Source organism: Athalia rosae, chromosome 3 (assembly GCF_917208135.1).
Source record: "Athalia rosae chromosome 3, iyAthRosa1.1, whole genome shotgun sequence".
NCBI classification, from domain to species: domain Eukaryota; kingdom Metazoa; phylum Arthropoda; class Insecta; order Hymenoptera; family Athaliidae; genus Athalia; species Athalia rosae.
Genome location: NC_064028.1, coordinates 23,595,392 through 23,620,811, shown reverse-complemented (window position 1 = coordinate 23,620,811; position 25,420 = coordinate 23,595,392). Strand labels below are relative to the sequence as shown.

The following is a 25,420-nucleotide window of genomic DNA, read 5'->3' as shown; positions in this document are numbered from 1 at the left end:
AAGTGAGATTTTACTCGATCTTCTATAGAGTCTATACGTATTTGTTCTACCGATACCCCCTGACCCAAGTTTTACGATAGTTGTAATCGCGTATCGATCATTGCTCGAAATAGTTTTTCCATTCAACATAAATGGCGAGAAGGTCAATTCATTTTCACGATAATTTATAATAATAGACCGCTTTCGATATTCAACAGATCTGAGACATGATCGCTTTACAATATAAAATTATACCAAACCAGTCGATCCAGATGAATGGTCTCAATAGTCAACGACCCGATAGATTCAATCGGAGTACAAATGCGACGAAAATTGAAATGCCGCCGTTTCTGTCCGTTATAAATAAACCACGCTTCTACGCTCAGGTATATACATATCTGAGTTGTCCAAAAATATAACGGATCGAATTTATTCTTCCGTCAGACGGATATGATCGAGATAGTTACGTTGATGATCGTTAATTGAGAATAACGCTTACGCCGCGTTCGATTTACAGGTATGCAAACCATCGAAGGTAGTTTTACAGGCACACTACACGTATGTATAATTAGGTGCGCTGTAGCCGCTATCGCCCTACCATATTTTGTCGGAACGAGAGCATAAGGCCTTTCATTCTCCGTTTCATCTCCGTACAGGCGTCCGAGCGTAGGTATGCCGTGTACGCGCATACACGACGTACGTACGTGCATACCTAGAGGAGAAAAGAATATACGTATCCATGTGGGATATATCCTTAGTAGCTACGTAAAAGGTGAAGTGGTCTAGCGTGAAGCTGGCTAGCGGCAGGAGCAGGAGCTGGAGCATCAGCGGCACCAGCAGCGGTTTGTTCGGTTCGTGTGATTCGTTCGCCGAACGTCGGTGTTGAATTGTACGGCGTTCGTGCGTTTTCGTTCTGGTTCGTTTGAGTTCGTCGGTTTGGCGCTGGCCGCGCACCTCGGTTCGGAGTTTCAAGCTGCGTGGATAAGCTGGTATACGCGAACCAACTGAACGGCAACTGGCTTCTTCACTGAATGGGTGCCACGTTCGATGGTTTATTCGAAAATTATTAATCGCATTAACATATCATGATATTAACGGTGCCGTTGGAGGTCCTTCGAATTCTCGAATATCACGAATAAATAACGAATTATCGCAAATAAACGTTGTTACGACGACATCGGACGATACCTCGTACTATCGACTTGCACGTACTATAATTCGTCGCGGATATTTCTTCTCCTATTTATTTGTTCATTCTTTGTTTTTGTTCCTTTGGTTTTTCAATCGTTCGCTACATTTTGTATTCTATTCTCGTATCGTACGTATGAAAGTGTACATTGAACGCGCACGGTTTACGAGGTGATGGTGAATCGCAGCCAGTTGTTGTAACCACGTTATCCGGTCTTCCAAATAATTAAACAATCCACCTTCGAGAACCGTGACAAACGTAATATAATCACGCTAAATATGCCTAAATAATGAAGTTCGTCGATCAGTGATTATTTTAAAACAGTGTATTTTCTTGTTTTTTTTTTTTTTTCTTTTTTTTCTATATTCTTGTTTCGGAGGTATTGTTCATTTATTTGAAATAGAAGCAGTGTTCGTTCGACGATTAACAATCTCTGATATTGGAATGATATTTCAGACGTCTGTAGTTGTGCGCGGATATAATAATTAAAATCGACCGAAGGAAGAGCGATGGTGTTTTAAAAAAAAAAATGCAATATTGTTGAATATCATTCTCGTGATAGATCAACCGCCTTACGAGATCGTCGAGCCGCTGCTGGTCGTCTTAAGATCGTTGTGGCAAGTGACACTATGGATAGCGGAGTGTTATAGCGCTGGCGAAGGGAAAATTGGTGTAGTAGGCGGAGCCTAAGGTCGTCGGGGACACGTGACAGGGAAACTGTCACGCCGCCCTTTCTCCCTACCACCTCGACCCCCCTCTTCCCCACTTATTTTGTACCCCTCTGCGCCCCACCCCAAAATTTGTGCGGTTCGGAGGCCAAGTGACGTCATTATAATATGGGCAAAAGAAAATGGAAATGAAAAAATAAAAAATCTCATTTTTTTCCCCATTCAGTTGCGTTAATCATTTATCCCGACGTACCATCGCAAACGTGATTACAACGAAGTGAAACCATTTCGGATATTTTCCCGTTATGTTCGACGCTGAAATATGTTGGAAGTGGCTTTCGACGACGGGGTGAATAACGCAAACGACAATGCGACGAGGCACCGATTGAATAATTGTGCGATGTGGTTTTTTAATTTTTAATTAAAATTCTGGTGAACTGAACGTGTGCGAGGGGAGAACATAAGAGTGAAGATGCAGCAGGGAAGCGTCGGGTGTTACGAATCTCAGGTACCGGTTAACCTGGAGAAAAAGATTCGTGTTAAGGACAGCACAGAGTTGAAGGATAATCAGCAGGATGAGGTTATTAACGTTAAAACGGTCGAAAAAGGCGCAGCTGGTGGGGAAGATCGTGACAATTTGGTTGTTGGTAAAACTATCGTCGACTCGGTGCAGCCGGTTAGAAATAATAATCAGAATAATCTCGGGATCGGTGTAACTACGGAGAATAATGATCCGGAAGTTAAAGTGAAAATGGAGATTCAAGAGACCCCGGATGGATTAGCCGGAGATCAGACGCATAATCATCATCATCATCATCATCAACACAATCATCATCATCGTCATCACCATCATAGCGTTAAAAAAGAAACTGTGATAAAAGAGGGGTGTTCGGAGGCGAAGGCGGAATCGACGACGAACAAACCCGATCAATTGTCGCCTCCGTCTTCTTCGTCCGCCGTTTCGATCGGGCACAGAAACGCGCCGACGAACGTCAACCATCACAACGAACCTTCGATTCCGTCGTCACAGAAACCGGTCGGAAGTGATTTTTTGAAACCTTCGTCGCAGTACCATCCGCAGCATCCACCGGGGTACCATCATCCCGGCGCGTTTCCCGGTATGGGGGGTGGGAAGATGGGGACGTTCAACTTTCAAAATTTTTACGCCGCTTCCACGCCCTTTCAAATACACGGACAGCACAATTCGCCCGGTATTCAACATCACCCGGCCAACAAAGTTAGCGGCGGCGGCGTTCACCACGGCCACGTACAAAATACCCACCGACATCAACACCCCGTAACCAATTCCGCGACGAACAGCGGTAGCTTCAGGGGACGACCACCCCTCCAATCGAATAACGAGAATTATCTCCATCACCGTTTCAACAATAATTTCCATCACCTCGCGACCCCGAAATTGCCGCAACATCAACCGACGGGTTCTTCTTACGCCTCGTCGGTGCCACCTACGCCGACAGGGGCCACGGTGTCGAATTACTCGGGTTATCAAACGACGGTTTCCAGCAATTCGTCGTCGTTACAATTAACCGCGCAACAAAATTGCAACGCTGCACCCGCTACGATTCAGGCTTACAATAATCATCAGAATAATAACTACAGGACTCATTACCCGAGACATAGGAAATGGAACAATCCCACCGGACTCAGAGGATTGCATCCTCCACCTATGCCTGTGAGTTGTTTTTTCTCCCTTACTTTACAGAGCAAAAACTCGGTATAAGAATCGGTACGATCTTTACGATCAGAGAAACGAGGTATGGATCGATAAACACCCGCCGAGAAAAGAAGATTCACCGCAAAGATCAATCCCATGGGAATCACCGAGGGCGGTTCATCTTCCGTCCTCTTCCGTCTTTTGTATACGATCACATACATTAATATACACTCGATCGTTTTCTCGCCGATATTATGCAGGCACCTCTGCACACCGTATCGAATATCGTATAAATTAAATCAACCCCACGTGCAAAAGAAACGAGATGAAAAAAAGATAATAATAACGATAATGCGAACCAGAAAGAAAGAAAATACGATGCAATTAAACGGTCAATTATAAAACCATAGTTTATATTTTCACGAGCTCGCGCGACGGCAATTGGCGAGCATCTCGTGGGGTGGTACGTATTCTCGAAAGGTTTACCACCTCGTATAACGAACGTGCTTCTTCCCTTTTTTTTTTTTTTTTTTCTCATCGTTTTGTTTTCCCCCCAATTTCCATCGAATGTTGGTCACGTGAAATGAATCGTGAGTGGAGATTTTCTGGAGCAAATAGAAACCCAATCACAAGTCAAGTTCATTGGGTTCAATTTTTCACCATAAGGATTGATACGATAGGGTGTCCATTTATTGTCACCAAACGTGCGAATATTGCTACAGTGCGGGGTGATAATGAAAAAGCAAAAGATTGATCTTCGAAAGAAAAGGAAAAGAAGAATCTCCCGTTCATTATCTATGGGGTCAAAATTACAGTGATTACATTCTCACAACCCTGCGGGCGTCTCCGCACCTTTTCTATGTATACCGATACGTGTATACGTACACACGGTAGGTAGGTGTACGTATATAGGTATACGACGTCGCGTCGTACCGTGGCATGAGGAGAAAATTGTATTTGATATTGATCGACTCAACGTGGCCGAGGTTTGATTACAAGTGAAAATTTAAGTGGACTTTGATTTGCCCAACACGATTTCTACGTATGCGGTATATATGTATTACCTACGATACATAGAATGATTTGCCTGCAATTTAACGCAACGATTCTTTTTCTTCTTTTTCTTTTTTTTTCTCTCTCTCTCTCTTCGCGTACGCAAATAATTCAAATCCGTCGAAATTCCGCTCGATTTTTACGAGACATTCTCACACAATATTCGTAGGAAATATATTTAATTCCAACGTAAATAATATATACGTATACAATGCACATGTATATAAAGTTGGTAAATTTATGGGCCTAGCTAACAACTTTGTATTTCATTATTAACGTACACATTTATGTACATGGTATATGTATACGTACATGTATATATAATGCAGTAGGTGCTCGCGACTGACAGGTTGATTAACGAAGTTAGTTAGCGAACGGGGTATATACGGCAACAACAACACAACAACGTGAATTATCAGGCAATATGCCGTACACACGATCTGCCCGTTGGTATATACATATATGTAGGAGGGGCATGTACGAACTCCTCTCTCTATACTGTTACTTTGAATACCGTAGGTATACGCGCGTCAATTGCAACAACGATTTTTGCGATGCAGCGTTTATATTCGTTGAAAGAGAAAGAACGAAGAAAAAAAAAAAAGGAGAAGGAACAAAGGAAAGGGGGGAAAAGAGCCGGGGATCGAAGAAGCGAATCAAATCGAATGAATTTTATTCAGCGTTTCGACGACGCTGCAGCGCGGAGCCGCCGATTCGAAATCTCGTTGCAGTTCGTAGATCGGAAAAAGCTCCGAGTAGTGATTCGAAAATAGATCCGCGATGCTCAAGTTTTACGTACACTCGTATACCTATATTCGTGTACCATGTAACCAGCATAGTTTGGTTAGTTCCCAACCAATTAGCGTTCTAACAAAAAAAAAAAAAGGAAAAGAAAAAGATGAGGGAAAAAGGAGAAAAAAAAAAATGGCTGAATGTAAACACCGATGGTTTTTAATATGTTTACACAATTTTCAAGCGTGCAGTCTATTCCCCATCGCTTACATGGGGAATAGCATAAGGGAAATACCCCCAGATATTATATGCTTCCAAGAGGCAGCATTGTACTTCCGAAAAGGTGTGTATAGTAGGTATACGTTGAAAAGGAATCCGCCATGCCTCGTTGTGTTCGGAAGGCACGGTGGAACACCATGTGTTGTCTCGTTCCGTAGGAACTACCGCGGGCGCAGGTAGAAAAAGTAGAAAAGAATCGCCTCTCCACACCGTTCGAAATACCATGAATGGCGTATATCTCGGTATAGGGAGAACGATTCGCCCGATGGATTTCTAGTCTAATTGAATCTACAAAATTCTTTGTTCAAAATTTGCTTCTTTCGTATCCGAACTCGCGTCGATTGTCTCGGGCATAGGTCTACGATCGATCGATAATCGCGACGCGTTGTTTGATTGCGTGAAATTATTTCGTTCCCAGAACCATCCAAGCGTCGTGTCGTACGCACGATGCGGAGGACGCACGCGGGATCATCGAAATACGAAATAGTACAGAGCCGCCAGCCGTCGCAGAGCGTCGCGACGCTCGGCGAGCGAGACGTGCACTGGAAATACGGAATATTATTACAGGAAGTGCACTCGGCGCGTGCGTACAAGCGTAACCGCAAGACAAACCGCAGCGGGAAATTATTTATAAATTACCTGCGTGCGTTCGAAGTTCGTGCATTTTTCACCTTCGCACATTTCGACGCGACGTCACGATCTGTCGCAGCAGCCCCCCCGAGTAGGTAGGTGCCTTAGACTGGCGTAAATATACGTACACGTGAAACGGTGCAATGATGATATTCGTGGAAAAATTACGGGGATACACCGTACCACCGCACCTCTTTATCCGTGTATACGTAGAGGGTTCGCAATTGTGTTCCGATCGATGTATCGCGCTGTTATTTCTTTATTTTTTTTCTTTCCCTTACCGAAAAAAGTCCGATGGACCGATTAGCCGGAGGGTTTCAAACGTAAATCAAATCTTCCACCTCCCGTACGTAGGATAATATATAATACGAAATAATGGAAGATCCGGGGTCTCCGCGTGGCGCAAGGCTAGCTTTAGTTGCATCTCCCTGTACCTCGAACGACACGATAATGTATCTCACGGTACGTTTATTCGTAATTACCATTAGAACGAAACCCTTCGAACGATAGAGCGAAGTACGTACGAACTGTACGTATATCCTTCGTACCGCTATGCGATACCGATAGCGCAACGACGATATTTCCAAGAACCTCCCGCGGACTCCGGGTCACGATCGAACTATACGTATTCACTTTGAAAATTGAAATTAGTAGGTATCACTTTATTTCATACTGATTTATCTAATCGCCGATACGTATACGTGTGCGACCAGCCTACAACACGGGCACGTGTACAACTGCGGCTAATTTAATGCCGGTCCGTGGAACGAACGACATGCCTCCTCGATTTATCCGGTCAAGTGTTGGTATACGTGTACGTCGCGTATTGTGCTCGTGATAAAATGAAAGACGATCGATAATGGGAATAGAACGGGGTGTTCTTGGACTAATCGCGCATAGACGATTGTGAGTTTTGAATTGGTTATAACCGGACGCGCTCATGACGACGATCGCAATGGTCCAGATGGCACAGTTTGTCGGCGTATCGCAGTTATATTATACTTACGGTTCGGTATCGGTAGGTGGTAGTGGTCAGATTTAGACGAGACTCGCCCCATGGTTTTAGTCGGCGCAACACGAAGCGGTGATTGTTTATGGGCCCATTAAACGAGTAACTCGTACAGTCGCATGGTAAACATTATTATAATACGTTCAACCACCATCGGGCATCGGTATCCCGATGACTGCAACTGCAAGGCTAGAGAAATCGAACGCGCCGTTCGATCCCGGAGGGTTTTTCTAGCTCCGTGGCGATCCTAGCGCCCGGATGACCGTCTCCTAGAGGCGCGTTATTTATATTATTACGTTCTATTCGGAAAAACTACGAATAGGTTTACCATACACTGTTGCCCATCTCACCGTCCTCGTCGTGCAACTTGCTTGTCTATCCTGCGCAACTTTATGACCGCCATGACACCTACCGCAGTACCCCCCCGTCCACGACGTACGTACATAATACCGCCGATATTATTACGACCATGAATATTAAAGTAATTGATGCCTCCATAAAACAGTGCGACGCGGCGCATCTCTGATCTTCGGTAACGTCTGATATATCATCCGGCCAATAAGTCCGTGTTACATGCGTAGACTCCATAGATCCCGATTTCGTTCCTTTCGTTTTTTTTGCGCATCGAGAGCACGCCCGGATGACCCGATGTCATCGTTCGAGTATCCTCGTAACGCGTGACGAATGACGTTTCAAATTTTTGGATTCGAATTACATCGAACAGTCGGAATGATCCAGTTGTCATTTTTTCAACGTCGTAAAAAGTGAGTCTTCCACATCTGCATTGCGGCGGGAGTCGTTATTAGCGGTAAAGAGATGACGCCGACGACGAGGACGACGACTACGACGACTACGACGACGACGATGATGATCCTCTATGGTCGAAGAAGCGGAGGAACACCGTGTAACGATGTATCACGCTGTTGCGCCCCCGGCGCGTCCAGCAATGGCGGAGAAAACCGCTTTGAGTTCTAAAGCTTTGAGAGGAGCCGCTTCGTGGCCCTGTATCATACCTTTACACGCTTTCAATGCGCCCAAACAAGAAACGTAGGTACTGAACGCCGATACGAACTCCGACTCGAACCTCGAGCTCACCTCAAACCGTACGACGATACCCCACGACCGGTCGCCTCCACACTCCCAGGTTACAGCGAGTTTTACTCTATACTCCGTGGGGCTGATGCCAACGATCCTGCGATACGACCGCGTCGCTACCCTTCTCTTATTTCCCACACATCCGAACCGTATGGACGCTATTAATTTTATATTTCTTTGCACAAAACTCCACTCGACATTCCCCGCCGATATTCCCATTATTCTACACGGTATACACACTTTTAATACGTTCTAATGCCTCTCGAGAACGACAGCCCGATGCGGTCGCATCTCAGCTTGTGCTACGGTAACGTTTTTTTTCTTTTCGTTGTAGATTGATTTTTTCTCTTCGCACTTTCGTTTGGATTGTTCTCCGCAATGTGAAAACAACGTCATTTTGCGACGCCATATATTTTTTGTTTTGATATTTATTCGATATCTCGAGAATCGGCGAACGCTTAATTGTAGCAAATTAATTGAAGTCATCGCTTGTATCGTAAGTTGAAGAAAAGAGTAGGGAAAAAAAAAAAAAGGAAAAAATTATAATATTATTACAATGTTATCGCGGATCTCACGGAGGTACATAATATTGTAATAATATATACACACATATATATATACATATATTAAATTTTTTTTTTTTTTCATTTTTTTACAAGCCCCCGCGACCACACGCAACGCTATAATAAGCGACTTTTAATCCTCCTATTACCTCAGCGTTGTAAAGCTATGCGTTGCACGTACACGTACACCCATACAGTACCATTGTACAGATGTACGTATACACAAATGCATGTGCGTCTACACTTATATTATATTCACATTTATGTGTTCGTACGGCGACGCGGAGCGGTTTAAAAGCGGTGAAAATATTGGCATTGTGAAGGAAGACGTCGGAGCTTCGGAACCCTATCATATCTATGTATTTATAAATATGAACTATGTATACACATACTACCTTATCAAGTATCAAGCGTCGCGACGCTATTGTACCACCATGACGGCGCTAACAAGCTGACATGAGTTGTATGTCTAATGGAATTATGTAAGCATAGCTGCTGTATAAAGCATCCATCTGCAGTGTTCACTGTGTCCGTTATACGGTCTACCAATTCATGGGGTAAAATTATACCACGCTATATGTAACGCCGCATAGGTACGTACGTCGTATACACTCTAAATATACATACATATACGACCGAAAAATATACACGCACCGGAATAAACGTGGAAAATAGAAATCTAGGCAACTTGTAGCTCGATGGGGACGCGTCGATACTTTTATTCATCCCGATTCACCCTCGGAACTTTTGAGCATTTAACAAGAATGGAGAACAAAAATGACGATCTTCTTGAATTGAAAATCAATCGAGGTGTCCTCGAAGCCCCGATGAAAAAAATATTTTTTTCAACCCGAAAGAATAACAGAAATTTCGATTCCAAAAATCCTATTCTACTATCGTGTGTATGTGCAGGTATATATATATGTAAGAAAACAACCTGTTGAAATTCCAGCGAATCTCGGGCTTTTAGAATGATATCGTTGTCTGCCGTACAACCTGCACCGGTTCGTTTCGAGGGCGGGAAGAGATAATCGGGATGGCGACTCAATTAAATCCGAGATTAAATCCCTCGTCTCCTCTACTATAATGCATACGCACATACATACACAGGAATACATACAGAGTGTATACCACACACCCTATCCAACGTCCTAATTAAATCCCCCACAATTAACTAACGCGCGGGGTCCATTCGCCTCGATAATTTTCAGCAAACAAAGAAACCCGATGACGTCGCGGATGGGGTGTAAATATATATATATATGTACATGGTATTTCGTATACGCGGGGTACGTACATATATTAAGGTGCATACGGCGGTTATATAATATCTGGTACTGGGCTACCGGCACGGGGGTTGCGGGGGACAGGGAGCGTGGCGGGGGGGGGGATGGGGTTGACTCTTCCCAGAGTAACCCGCGGGCTTTGGGTACACATTATAATTGCGCATATTAAAATGGCGTCACGGTCTGCCAGTCAGCCATCTTTAATCAATAATGGAGCATCAGGGACCATGACAACAGATACCCTTTACCCCGTCCTCTTCTCCTCGCTCTAACCCTTTTCTCGCCACCCTCAAATTCCATCCCTCTGTATATAGCAGACTCTTTTTTCTCTCTCTCCATACTTGGGCTCTCCATCTCGGATACCCTCGGGCAAGGGTTGCTGCTTTGCTCGGTTTGATACTTGCCTCGATTCTCCCGCAGCACCTCCTCTCCCCACTCTTTCCAACCCCCGACGATTCCCCCTCGTCAACCCCGCGAAGGGGTTCCCTTTCGCTACCCTCCTCCTGCAGCAGTGTCGTATTACAACCGCGTGAATCCATATCTAGTTATACATATCTTATATTATATACTACACACACACAGGTATAGCTGGTATATATTATATACCTTTCTACCTATACCGCATCCATTCCCGGTTACTGCAAGCACACTCCTCCCTCCTACTCCCGGTTTCCCTTCGTATATTGTCATGATCCTGTTGCTGCTCTACCGCGTCAACCTGAGCTATAACTGTCCCCTCATCTTTTTTTATCCTCTTCTTTTACTTTTTTTTTTTTTTTGTCTTCCTTTTTCTCATTTCAGCGTGTAACGTTACACGCAATAACTATCTCAAAAAAGGGCTGTTTTCGCTATGTCCGTTATTTTTTACGGTTACAGAAAACCTATAAAAAAAAAAAAATACTATTCCAATTACTGCAATGCGGCACCTCGCCAATCCTATTCACGCCGCAAAATGACGTTGAAAATCGGAAGAAAAGCGCGAGAGTAAAATTTGGAAAACGAAAAAATTCGTCCACGTTATGCGACGAAATGATAAAAAATATGTGGAAACGAAAGAAAAGAAAGAAAGGAAGAGAGACGTTTAGCCCGTAAAGGAAGGCACGTGTTGCGTGTTTTCAATGTTGTTTCGTTGTCAGTTATACGTACGGACAACAACGTTATTAGTGCGTGAAGATAAAGCCGTTTCACGAAGACTCCTGTTGCTGCTGCATTATGCGTTGGCCAACTAAAAAAGGAGAGCTTATTATTTAGCGCATATACGTATATATGGGCGGATATATACAGATATAATACACTGGCCCCCGTACATACACAGGCCGATGCCTATGTGTACAGCTGACAAGAGCAGGTATGGTATATTAGTCCTAGGTAAAAGCTCTGAAATTTTATTCTCCGTCGAATAAAAGAATTTATCCTTCGCGTGTATATCTATATATATTTATTTGTAATGGCTCTTAAAATTGAAGTATAGCTCGAATTCCTCGACCCCATACCACGTAAACGAATCAAAAGGCTCGGTAACAGATTAATTCGAGAAAAACTTTCTTCGGCTATAACGTAATTTATTCGTCACGCACCGAATTAAAACACCACAACCGCATGCACGCGCGCTAGCGCTTATATTTGAGTTCCTCTTTGGGCATTGTATCCAATATGGATGTATACGTATATAAATATCCTCATAATTTATGGACGTTTATGAATATTTATAAAGCCAAATTGAAAATTAAGTAGAAAGAAAATTAAAATAAATTTTTGTCCTTCGCTTCAAATTTGGGTAATTGAGTTTTTGAATTTTGGATAGATCGCACGATATCCTCTTCTTTCATAATTCCAAAAAATATACGTGTTTGCATGTCGACAAAAAATCAATTGATTTAACTTGTGCGCGTGGGGGTTTTGCCCTTCAACTTTTGTCCTTTTCTCTCAAATTTTTTCCCCACTACATAATTGTATAAATATGTGTATATGAATGTAAGGAGTCGCGTGTCTCCGCATTTTTTATTTTCTTTCTCCCTTTCCTTCAGTTTTTTTTCTTTTTTTATCTTTTTACTTTATAATTTTTGTATGCGGTCGCGGTAAAACGGAAATGGGTGTTTCTTCGGCAGCAGATGACACCCTCGGCTTGATTGCAGGCTATAATCCCGGAGGTATCGCGCTCTTTTATTCAGCAGCTCTGCAATGTTATTTTTATTTATACCTCGTATATACCTGTACCCCAGCATACAGTCTCTTTTGGAGACAGAATTATTGCTGTCATGTATTATTATGTTTATTATAATCATTATTATTTGTTCTTGGTATTGTTAAGTTACTATCCTTACGATCAAAACTTCGACCAACGCCGTTAGGTGATGTTCGAATATCCGTCACACATGTTACCGCTTCAGCTGAAAGTCACGTAAATCCGTTGAAAATAGCGAATATTGCTGTATTACTTAACGAGAATGAAAATTGAAGCTGCAGTCATCGAATTTTTGAAACAATGAGAAAAATTGAGTCATCTCAAACCTTGTACCGTTTTTTTGAACCTCGCCTGTATTGTTTTACCTTCTGCCTTCTCGTAGGATTTTTGGCACGTGCTCAGTGGCTCGTTAGAACTATTTCTTCACCTTCGGAGCGAAAATGCTCGCTTTCGCTCCGCTAGAGAGGAGGAAAAAAGAGTTTTTTCGCTCCTCTGTTGAAGAAAATAGCTCGTGAACATAGAGAAAGACGAATGTTTCAGGTATATAATTTTGCGGGCGATCCCTCGTCGCGACTCCGCTGAAATATGATCAGAGAGTTGACTTTTCTCTTGTATTTTTTCGACCAGTGTTTCGGTGCGCGCGGCCCTGGTCGTTTTGTCGCCAACGATATCACGTGCCTTGGCAGAGCTCTCCAAGTGGGCGTCGCATGGCGTGTCGCATGTCGCGTGTCGCACGTGCCCACAGGGATTGATACGGGTTGCGTGATTCCACCGGGACTATCACTTGCAATGTGAAGCTGTCAGGCGCGGTCTCGATTGTTATACTTTTGCGCCGCTGCTGCAGACGTTGCACACTACATTCCATATTATTATATATACATATGCAAGTACGGGTATATATGTAAGTATTTATATACCCGTACGTACAAGACAACGTAACTACACGTGTGCGCGAAGGTAACTCTAAGGAAAACAACAAAAAACCAAACAAGGCGCAAGAAAAGTCAAGAAAATTAAAAAAGAAAACTCGAGTAATACACCCCGTCAGCTCTCGTTAATTGGTGGCTTTAATTAATGGGTTTTTAAAGCGTGGAAATTGACCCTGCGGGTATTAATTAGTCGTCCTCCCCCAACCCCCGATATTATTCGTACGCATATACCATTTTGTATATAAATATATACATGTACAGACCCAAGTATTTAGTGAAGTCGAAGTATTTTCATAATTCTTCGGTAAGTTGGGGAGAAAAAAAAGATCCAGTTCAATTTGCTTTATAGGCATGAAATCCACAGAATCATATCGAACGAGCTTTCCAAAACTTTGAATCGAATAGATCGGAACCAACTGACAAAAAATGAAAAAAACGAAAAAATAAAAAGAGATGCTCGAAAATCTTTCAACCCGAGATGATTTGCTCGATGGTGAAGGAAAAATTGACGAAAGGGGGGAAGAAATGAATGTGCGCGCAATAAAACACGTAGAGTGGTTTATTTTTATCGCTTCGCGTGTGAGTACGGATATATACATGTACGCGTCGAGATATCGCGAAGTGTGGAATAAAATTTTTTACGATGTCCCTCGAGACCCGCGTCCGTCGTCACTTTCGACTAATTCGGTGTAAGAAGTAAGAAGAGGTTTGAAAAAAGTCATCTTCACGCGACAAGTGTTTTTCTGTCATCAGATATTTTAAGGGTGTTAGAGGAATGACAAATTTCTCGGTGATTTTGTGCGATCACTTGGTCGAAGCCCATTTTTACTGCACGTTTTTTATTTTTTCTGTTTCCCGTGAGGATGGGATAGCTACGTATATTGGCGGTGATAAATAATTAAGGTGCGCCTGCTGAGCTCCGAACACTTTATACATTGAAAGGCAACTACGATAATATTTGGCCACTTATTTCACGCGGGGCAGATTACATGGCCGCTGTATCTATGGTGGGCAGACGAATACGAACTACCGCGCGACTGGGTTCTGTTATTGTGAGTTTGGTTATAAGCGGATCCAAAGAAAATTGGTAAAATCTTTGTATATCTGCGGCAAAGGTATTTATCCGAAAGTTAAAGTAGCATAACTCACTAGAACTTTAGGAGTTTATTATCTCGTGGGAAAGAGCTAAATTCTGTGGGAAGCGGGGGGAGGGATGATGGGAGGCGGAAAAAGGGGAAGGAAGAAGCCTGGTCGAAGCGACGACAAGAGACACTCACCAGACCACCGGGAACCATAGCTCTCTCTTTTCTCTTTCTCTCCCTTAAAACGTCCCGTTAAACGTCTGACGCTTCGATCCGCGGGGATTCTGGAACTCTGTAATATATATGGTATCTGTCTAAATACACGAACTGAACGAGAAAAAAAAAAAAGAAAAAAAAAACGAGAAGGGAAGAAAAACAAAAAATCGGTGGTTAAGTATATTAGGCATACGTACGGAAATATACGTTAGCGCGTACTTCGTTTGACGACAAAACGATACCGTCATATTTTACTTATCAAAAACTGCTCAAGACTTCGAGGCTCGTTACTCCTGTACTTATACTTATCATTTTTATTAACCATTCTCACAATGGACCACACAGATTGCTGCTGGCTTTGCCCAGGGTCAGGATTTAAACCATCCATCTTAAAAGGAACTCATATTCAAAAGCTTTAGTGACACTAATGTTCACAACAGTATATGAATCCTCCTATGGAAGGGGGAAACTTTTGAAAAAACGGACGAAAAAAACCAACGTGCGTCGTATATTCGTCCGAAATAATCTCGAAGAGCGCTCGAAGAAAAAGAACCGATGATTCGGAGCGATTTCTTTGATTTCAAACATCCTTTGATGAAAAAAGGGACGAATGAAAACAATGTTGAGTTGTAAGCCTGATAACTCGATCAATTTTATAGATAGACCCAATTGGCTTCCAGATTTGGATTCCTGAGCTGATTGTATGTGAGATTACTCTTGAAGAACCAAAAAACAATTCAATTTTTGAGCGAAAAATAAATCATTTTTTTCATTGGGTTTAATATGCTTTTCTGGCGTATTTTGACCTCAGGAATCCAAATCTGAAAGAAAAATTAATCTATCTCTAAAATTGACCGAGTTATCGCCAATTTTCAGCTTTTTGGGGTCAAAAATAAAAAATTGATTCTTTAGTCTATATTAATGTAATTTGAGCTCAGGAATCCGAATCCGGAAGAAAAATTGATCTATCTGCAAAAATGACCGAGTTATCCCCATTTTTTCGTATTTTTTACCATAAAAATGGAGATATCTCGAAGGAAAAAAATCGTAGCTCAATTTGGACAACGGATTCGTGTTCCTGAGGTCAAAATACATAAGAAAAGTGCCATACGATCAATTTTAAAAAATAAAAATTTTTGGTCAAAATTTGAAAAAATCGTAAGGGGTACCCCTTGGAAAAATCTCAAATTTTGGGCAAAAATTTTTATTTTTAAAAATTGATCGTATGGCACTTTTCTTACGTATTTTGACCTCAGGAACACGAATCCGTCGTCCAAATTGAGCTACGATTTTTTCCCTTCGAGATATCTCAATTTTTCTGCTCCAAAAAGTGAAAAATTGGCGATAACTCGGTCAATTTCACAGATAGACCAATTTAACTTCCAGATTCGAATTCCTGAGCTCGAATTACATAAGAATAGCACATAAAATAAAATATGTTTTTTTGGTCCAAAATCGACAAAAATCCAAGGGTTGTTTTGAGGTTTTTTCACTTGTGTGTTTCAATTCTTCATACGGTTCGAGATTAGGTCATTATTATCGAACGCAGTTGATAATTATTGTTTTTTGTTCTCGTTGCAGTGGCCGACGTGGTTTTTTCGTCCTGAAATCCCACCGATCTCATCTGCCTCGGTGACAACTAACGTGTCGAATTCGTTAAACGGTCCAATCTCGTCATCGTTGACGCCAAGAATCCATCCAGAAGTTACGAAAGCCCAAGATACGCCCAAGGACGGGAGCAAAGTTCACGGACAAACGCCTACGATCTGCACGGTGGGTGGAAAGAACATTTTCCTTCTTTTGGTTCTTCCTTTTCTAACTTTCGTCTTCGACAATTTGGCTTGTTAGTTTTGCGGTGTGTTTACGGAGCTATACCATGAATTATTCAACGTCCATTATTTGGATTTTGTTAACCCTTTCGTCAAATTTTCACCCCTCTATTATATCAGACAATTTATAAGTGATAGCCTTCTGCAAGTCTAATTCAAACACCCAATCGTCGAAGGGTATTACAATTGAATAGGAATATTTAGAATACCCCAGCCGAGGAGGATTCATGATTACCATTCACCGATTTATCAAACTTTCCCAACTGGAATTAAAGGCAATTAACCGTAAACGGAGTATAAACGATGACAGGATCGATCAACCAGTTGACAATATAGAGTGGTAACAATTTCATTGAAAGTAAAATAGGATAATTAACTCAATAGATAACCAAGTGAAAAAAAAAACTCCTTTTCTTTCCAAAGCTTCTAATTTCATCATACGTTCTTATAGCGTCAATCGCCCGATTGTACGAGAGGAGAAAATTAATTGACTCATTGAATACTTGCAAAGTGACTCGTCTTGTTCATTAACATTTGGCGAAAACTGCCTTTTTTTTCTCTTTCAACGTCGATACCATACGTGGAGATTTTTTTCCGTTCTTTTTCTTCTGTCGGATATCGGAATAGAGAGAAAAGAACGAAATAAAAAAAAGACGTATAATACTTCTGAACAAAGTGATTTGAGAAAAAAAACAGAAACGAACTTTTATCATTGGATATGGGGAAGAGTATTGTACGTACGTACACGTAACTGTGTTGTACGTATATTAAAATCCTTATACGTACGCGATGATGTTATTCAATCAGTGTTCAAAGACTAGAAACTCGTAGCGTCGTAGCTCCGCGTTACAATGTCCGCTTGTCAGGCATGTCTTTCTTTCGAATATCTACGTATGTACGTAAGTACGGACAGACGTAGTACATATATTGCATTATGCTCGTGTCTTCAGACTCCTGCTGTTGATACGCGTTCAGCAACGAAGTGTACGCGACATCCGTGTGATGAATCACCTCTGATCTTATAAGATTCCTCGTACCGAGAGCAGCGACGAATATCTTCAGAGAAATCGCTCATCGGGGTACTCTACAGGAATACGTGCTAGCAAAAAAAAAAACCAAAAAAGCGCTCGAAAAATTTCGAAATGTTACGAATAAAAGCCGAACGCTATTATGATACGAAAATTTAAAAAATTTTTTGAAGAGAAATCTCCCGATTGTCGTCAGGTTCCCGAAAAATTTGAAAGATATTTATTTCGTTTCGAGCGACCCTGTGTACAGGGTGGATTTTCGTTTTTTACCGTCGTGCGGGCGTACGAACGTAGCGTCCACTACATCAACACGCCTCGCAATTATGCAAATCATTATTATCCCTTAGTGGCGTGACTCCGCGTCAGTTTTATCGATGTAGCGTGTCTTTCCGATTCAATATACCCACTACCAACCTACGAAGAGTCCATTCAGAGGAAGTCGTATTGACACCGTGAATTTTTACCGCGACCAGTAAAGCCACGTCGTATCCGTGATACAATTATACTCACGTACGACGTAACTGAAAACCGAAATCACGACCTTTATTCACAAGTCTATTGTTTCATTTCATTTTCAAAACTGCTGCCGCACAGCCTTCTACAATCGCATTGTTTCATATTGAACGCATATAACGACGACCCTCCCCATCTCGCAGATCCACGATGTAAAAAATTTTTATTCACATCTTTAACCAACACCGTATGATATGGTTACGTACACCTCATTTATTATTTCGTTTGTTCTCCTTTTTCTTTTTTGGCTCGCCATGAAAATGCGCGTCATCGTCGTCGTCGTCGTCGTCGTCGTCGCGGTCCCCGTACGTACGTACGTTCGCATAGGTACGTACATACGTACCTATATACGTTGTACGTACGTAGCAATGAAAAATATCGCGCATGAAGGCTTAATTAAAAACCAACGATCGAGAGAAAAAAAAAAGAGAAAAAAAAAAAAAAAAAATATCAACTCGTTGCGTATACGGTATGGTGGCGGGCGCGCTCCGTACGTACCGTTTCGTGTACCCATACCTATGTATACGGGGATGTATAGTATATTTATGTACTTACTCCGGTTCACAAGAGTCGTCTGTAAAAAGAAAAACGAAAAAGTAGAAAAAAGGAATAAGCGAACCCGCGAAAGCAAACCACAGGGGTGCACAGCTTCACTTTCATACGTGACATATATCAACGCAGAGCGACGACGATGTAGAAATACGCGGACTGATCGATATTTAATTCACATTTTTCCTTGAGATTATAGATAATTAGAGAAGCACCTGTTTCTGCGAATCTTATATCGTCGGTAGGTCATATGCCTGTGTACAGGGAAAATTCTGTAAAAGAATAAGACAAAACTGAAAAACGTTTAAATTCGAAAATAATATCGCATCGCGGATTAGAAACGAACGATACATACTGTGAATAAATTTATTCAATTGGTGTTAAAATAGCGAAGGATACGGCTAAAGGCCGATGTTGTGGACAGTTAAAATAATTCACCTTAGTCATGATGATTGTGAGACACCGTCGCGGATAATCAGGTTCAACCACCATGGAGACCTGAAATAGTATAGATAAAACGAGTGACTAGCATGCGACCAATTTCACGCCATCTGTTATCTGTTGATTTTTTCCTATCTCTCTTTTTCTCTTTTAATTTACATTTTTCTCCTTTTCTTTTATTACCTCGTCAACCAGCCGCGCGCACTACTCGCTGGAATATACGACAGCCCGCGAACGACCACCACTCTCCGTTAGATCGTTACGCGGATTAATAATTCGAACGCAATCTTTGAATCGAACCAAGCTAATTATGGATTCTTAGTTCACGGAAAACACCGAGAATCACATAGAGTGTAGTGAAACAAAATATGTACATGTAAGGAAGCCGTTTGATTCTTTTTTTTCTTTTTTTCTACCAATTTTCTACTGTACAGTTAGTACGTTTCGAGATTGGGGTATATAAATAAGAGTCATAGTCGAGTGATCGGCGCTGTCGCATCAGCGTGTAAAATAAGTATAGCCGGACCTATGAGGAAAATTCGTGGCTACTGCGTGTAAAAAATCGAAGAACCTGCACCATAACGTAATTACGGCACTACGGTTATGGTGCATGCGTTAACCCCGCGCTCGGTATCATTTCTTGGAAATAATTAACGTCGATGATAAACCGAGTTTAGGTTAATGAAACGGCTTGTACGAGCAAAGAAATGTCTTCGAGAAAGAGGAGGGAAAAAAATTGAAAAAAAAACAAAAAAAAAACAACAAAAAAAAATTGTAGAAGTCGAAGAAGAAGATGAAGAAGGGATCCCATTATGCACTCGCGGCGGCATTAAAAGCGAGCGCCAGAATGACTTATTAGTAAATAAAACATAAGCGGTGAAGCGACGAATCTCTGGAAGCCGTGCACACGGACATAACGTCCAACAGAAGCTAGAGGGAGTGGGAATAAAAAAAAAAAAAAATTACGAACGAAAAAAAATTTGAAGAAAAAATTCTGAGGTATGTCTGGTAAAAGTAATTGGTACTTTTAATCAGGATATACGAAATACATCTTATAAATTTAGCCCGCGCCGTATACAACGAAGATGGAAATAAGATTTAGAGAAATGATTATAATAATCAACATCGAAAGGAATCTGAATTCGATTTTTCTATATGTATATACTACTCCATTACGCAAGACCTGAAAATGCGGATGGTACAGGTAGATACCCTACTTACTTGGAGCGGTGATTTCGTCCGAGATAACGAACGGAAAAGATGATAATAATAATGATGATAACGGGAAAAGAAAAAAAAAAAAACGATGGAAAAAAAAAACAACAATTTTTGACGGATAATGTTATATCGAACATTCTTACACGCAGCCGATCGCGTCGATTTTTACGTCCCGCGATGATCGAAGCTCGACCGGATCACGCACATCGGTATACGTATACACGATACGTACAGGGAGGTGTGTGGTACGGTGGATCAGGTATAGGTATGCGAAGAAATATGTGTACAGAAAATATATATCGGTGGACGATGTTTGTGGTTATGAAAGGAGTCGGTGCGGTGTGTACGTATACCGTCTATGTATGTGTACGCGTATGCGAGTATGCGTAAAAATGTTATATACTGGTACTTGGAGATGATTGCTGAGACAGCAGCAACCGTAGCTGCTAGCAGGAGAAATAGAAAGGCCAGTGACAATTTGATAGATTGAGCTTTTTGTCGCCTTCCTCATCAGTCGTTAGACCGACGAGAATTGGGTTTTTTGTGCCCTCAAGCACACCGAATAACTAAGAAACGAGGCCTCTTGCCTTCGCCTCTTCCCTTATCTGGATATACGAGTACACACCTATGTTTTCCGTATGCGTATATTTATATCTATGTTATATACATGCTACACGTCGTCGAGAAACTGGACGAGAAATTTATTTTCAGTTAAAATCACCGCGGTCTACCGTGTAGTGCATTTTCCGAAAATTGAAGGAAACCTAGGCGATCGGTGATGAAATGATGACCGTCCATTTCGCATCTTTGATAGAATTTGGAGAAATTTTCTGGAAATCTATCGAGACTCCACGAAACACACGCGATCTGATCGAAAAGATGTACAGAGAACGTCGAACATCGAAGACGCGCATGTAGCCGTTGGGAATTTTCCGTCCTGTGGGGATAAAATTTTTTTTTTTTTTTTCTTTTTCATCGGTAAATTTCCACCTCGCCTTGTCATTTGCGTGTAGCTACTTTGTCATAACCTTCAAACCGAAACGATCGCCGTATAAAATCCGTTTCGACGACGTGGCCCGGCGTCGTCTTTACTGCTATCGTATATCCAGCCCCGGGCGCAATATAAGCCGTCCCGACGTAGCTCAAACTCCGCGCGCAAGGCACATCTGCGCCCTAATTATTACTCAGATTTAGTAGATCGTTATGGCTTGTAAAATTACCGGCAATTTCACACCCCCGAGCTCATTTTATCCTACCCCGTGTTATACATCCCATCGCTGCACCGTTCTCAACGTCTTTCGCTTTGATTTGTCTTTTTTTTTTTTTGCTTGGCTCCGTTTCACTTTCAACGGACTCTATGGACCGCTGGCCAATCGCGACTCGTTCGTTTTAAACGTATGTATGTAACACATTTGGATACACACCTACCAACGCCGATCGATATATCTCGTCGATGGATTCGGTACGTATGGATGCATCGAGGATCGCACGTTTTCAATTATTGGAACGTTCTTTACGACTCGAGAGTCCGAGTAACACGCGATCATCGGCGATCTCCAAATGACTGTTTAAAACACGAGAATTTAACCACCGCGCTGTACGTATTATGCACGAGAATCGAGTGGTTAAAAGTCCAAGGCCACTACGAGGATCGGCGCGTATTCGAAATTGATGAATGTACTATCATAACGATCGAGAGGTGTGGGGGAGCGTAAAGTGGAAACGGTGCGTAAGGATCAGACGGTGATGGAAAAAGTCGCGACGATCGAGACGATTCTTTTTTCGAATCACTCGCAACGCGTTTACCGAAGGCGAAAACTTTTCGACGTCGAAAATCGGGGTGTTTGTAGGCGGTGCACGGGCACGATATACGCGCGCGTGTGTGTGTGTATATAGAAAATCGTTTTGTACGAATGAACGCGCGTAACATTTCAGGACTACCGCGGCGGATGGATTGCTCGAGAAGGCGGCGTATGATGCTTTATACCGAGTAGTCATGGATCACTGTAATTTAATAAATTGCGATAGCTGCTGCCGTCCCGGGGCAAATTGTAGCATAATCATTCATTAGTGGGTCGTGACTTGGCTCTGATGCAGCACCGTGCCACCGACTGTATACGAGCTAGTACGAAACCTCCGATAGCCGCCGAACCTCCCGAGCCATGTACCACCCGACTCGCGAACCAACAAACGTCTTCGCGGGTACGCGTAGCGTTCGTAGATACAAATAGATTCGCTTCGAGCGCTCTCGAGAAACCGAATCGACGGAAAATCACGCGTATCTATACTTTGGATATGTGTCGAGTCGGTACATCGTTGTTAAACCGTTTTAGAGATTGGAATTATTCAGAATCGTAGTCGAGGTTCGAATGAATTATTTCCGGTTGGACCAGATCTGAAAATGTCGATTTCTCATATGAGTGGATCGGTTTGGTTACGAATCTCCGATTTCGAAAACGATTTTACAACGAGAAGCGAAAATTTCGATCGCGCTGCGGTTCGATGGAGCTCGGTACGGAGGGGTTAGAGATCAGTGACCACATTTTTAATGGTATCGGTACGCGGTATGAATATGGCGTTATTTAACGTTGCTACATTACAGGCATCCTAGATTTTCAAAGTTCCTAGAACTAATTCAATGACTGCTGGCCACAGGTTCACGCTGAGTATTTAAAAGACCCATTCTAACATTTCTTGTACGCCGCGCTATTACTATACGCTGACGTTTCGTGTACACCGAAAAATGGCTGACTCACTTCCGATAAGTGGTAATTGATTGAAACCAGTGGTATAGTGGACACCGGTCACCGACTAGTTTCGTTCCTTTTTCTTTTACAATTTAGTCGTTTCTTTTTTTTTTTCTGATTCTATTCTCATGATCTTCAGCGTCAGTTGCGTATGTGGTCGGTTTTATCTAACGGACAAGGTCGTACCACGTACCGTATAATATTAAATCATTATCGAGTGACGTGATAAAAAAAAGAAAAAAATTAGAATGAATAAAATACTCGAGACTCTTGACCCGGCTGACTGGTGAATTTATTGAAACTTTCTGATAATAAAATTTACATCACCGTGTCGAATGATCGTCGGATATCTTGCAAACGATTATTTGGGTTGGATATACGGAGTGTCCCATTTTAATCGAACCACTGGCAACTTTTGTATCGAAAGTTTTTTCGTACGAGCTCATCCTATCGAGTAATGAAAAAACGGTTGAATTGAAACGGGACACCTCGTACGTGTCAACGGGAAGTCAGAGTCTTTTGGTACAATTTGATTTCGGTATATTTTATAAGGAAATATTTATCTCGTGTACGTTTCGCGTTGTATATTTAATGTTAAATATATGTTGTGTTCTCTCGTTACTCATGCGTATATGTATAATTTGATTTTGATCGCGCGGGATATCGGTAATTAATAACGCTAATTTTCAGTAATTATAAACTTGCTGTTAGACCGATATGATATGTTATTATCTCGTATATATATACTACACCTACGGTTCCCCGACTCCGATTACACGTAATTTGCATATGAAATGTGGTATCTGTATAAACTGCTGCGCGGGGTGCACGCGTTAAACATGTACGTTACGTATAAATTTGTCAATCGCGTACTACGAGAATCGGGGATTCCATTCAACCCAAAGTTCTGAAAATCATTTGCTTAATTTCTTCACATTTTTTTCATCCATTTCTTAACGACGATTAGGTATATAATTCACCTTCTCTCTCCTACGCACTTTTTTGCGGAAATTTAATTTTACCGACAAAATTCATTCGACGAGAGAGCAAAAAGATGAGAATTTCATCTTTTCTTTTCTTTTTTTTTTTTTTTTCATTCAACTCGGTAATACGTCACAGTGTGAAAAGCTTCTTGTACTACAAACTGGAGGGGATTATATTCGGAGTAATGAGGCGGTACTCGTAAACCGTGAATGTATAGGTACATATGAAATTCGTATAAGTATCTGATCAAATGCGGGGAGAGAAAACGCGTTCCAAAGCAGAAAACGCAATGTATGGGTACGTGTACGATGTGTATATATTAGGATATGAAATTTCGAGCTCACCCAGAGTTCGAAAAGCGGTGATATTAAATCCAGGGGAAATGGGATTTCCATAAAAAGCTGTTTAAAACAAGCTCCTCATCGCCCCCATTAAGCGGATTCGGCTCGTGAAATTTTCGTTGATTTTTCTTTCTCGTTTTTTCGTTACTATATTTTAATATTTTTATTCTTCATCGTCGATCTGTTGTTTAATTTTTATTTCGTTGTAACGTCGTGCTTGCTCTACGCTCCGATCTTTCATTATATTTTTTTGCGAAGCTTCGAGCGAAACCCCGCGAGCGCGGTTCCGGATCCCTTTACATCATTTTCAGGTTTTTCTTTCTCCTAAACTCGCTATGTTTTATGTACAGAGGAGTACATTTTCTGACACATGAATTAACGAAACAACATGCGAATTACTTGCTTTATTACGATACGTATACCGTCTGTCCGGAGCTCCGCATTTAAAAATATTTAATTCAAAGCTAAACGAGATGACTCCTTCGTTTCACTGAATATTTTTTTGGGTTATATCTGTGATATTTGTTATTCAATTATTCCAGTTCTGAAAAAGAAATTACTTAATTTTTTTCAATTTTTATTTCTCTTCCTTATTTTATTTTGCTCTTTTGCACCGAATGCTCGTATAATCTAAAGAATTTTGGCTCAACAATGCATTCGTTTTCGAAATCCATAACGCGTATTTTTTGTCGAGAGATAGCGGTATTCTCTACTTGAATTAATGGGTGTATCGATTACTGGAGAGAAACCGGGCGTGCCTTGTAAGTCCATTACTCGATGAGTTCCGGTCACCCCGTGTTGAAAAATCCTGAAGATATTACTCAGGTGTATTTGTTATTTGTTGCATACAATTATACGCTGTACATACATCGTACGTTGTATAAATGTAAAGTACTACAGAGGGTTCGATTTCAGTTATTTTTATTAAAAAGTATCCCAGCATCCCTTGTTTAAATAATTTAAGAGGATTTCCATCGAATATTGATGATACTCGAGGCGAGCAACTTTTGTTGGCACGGTTTTTTTTTTTTTTTTTTTCTTTTTATTATCTGCCCACAACGAACGAATCGAACAACTCGGGCCAGAGGATCCGCGGGGGGGTTGAAGAGTTCCTAGGGGGATGAAAGCGGGGGGAGGGGGAAGAATCGACAGGATCCGATGTAAGGTTCGATTCCTGCTGGCGTGCGGTGCGCCGGAGTC

General features: G+C 41.7%; 1 protein-coding gene across 2 annotated transcripts in view; it reads left to right on the top strand.

The window, feature by feature from the left end:
* The first annotated feature begins 864 nt into the window (after positions 1 to 864).
* The window catches only part of LOC105686793, a 142,860-nt gene continuing 118,304 nt past the window's right edge, over positions 865 to 25,420 (top strand). Inside the window, exons 1-2 of one of the 2 annotated variants that reach the window (XM_020852808.2) lie at positions 865 to 3,529; positions 16,152 to 16,343. In XM_020852808.2, coding sequence (XP_020708467.2) covers positions 2,309 to 3,529; positions 16,152 to 16,343 — 1,413 coding nt within the window. In that variant the 5' untranslated portion in view covers positions 865 to 2,308. The remainder of the gene's footprint in view (positions 3,530 to 16,151; positions 16,344 to 25,420) is intronic. The other variant, XM_020852807.2, reaches the window with a different exon arrangement.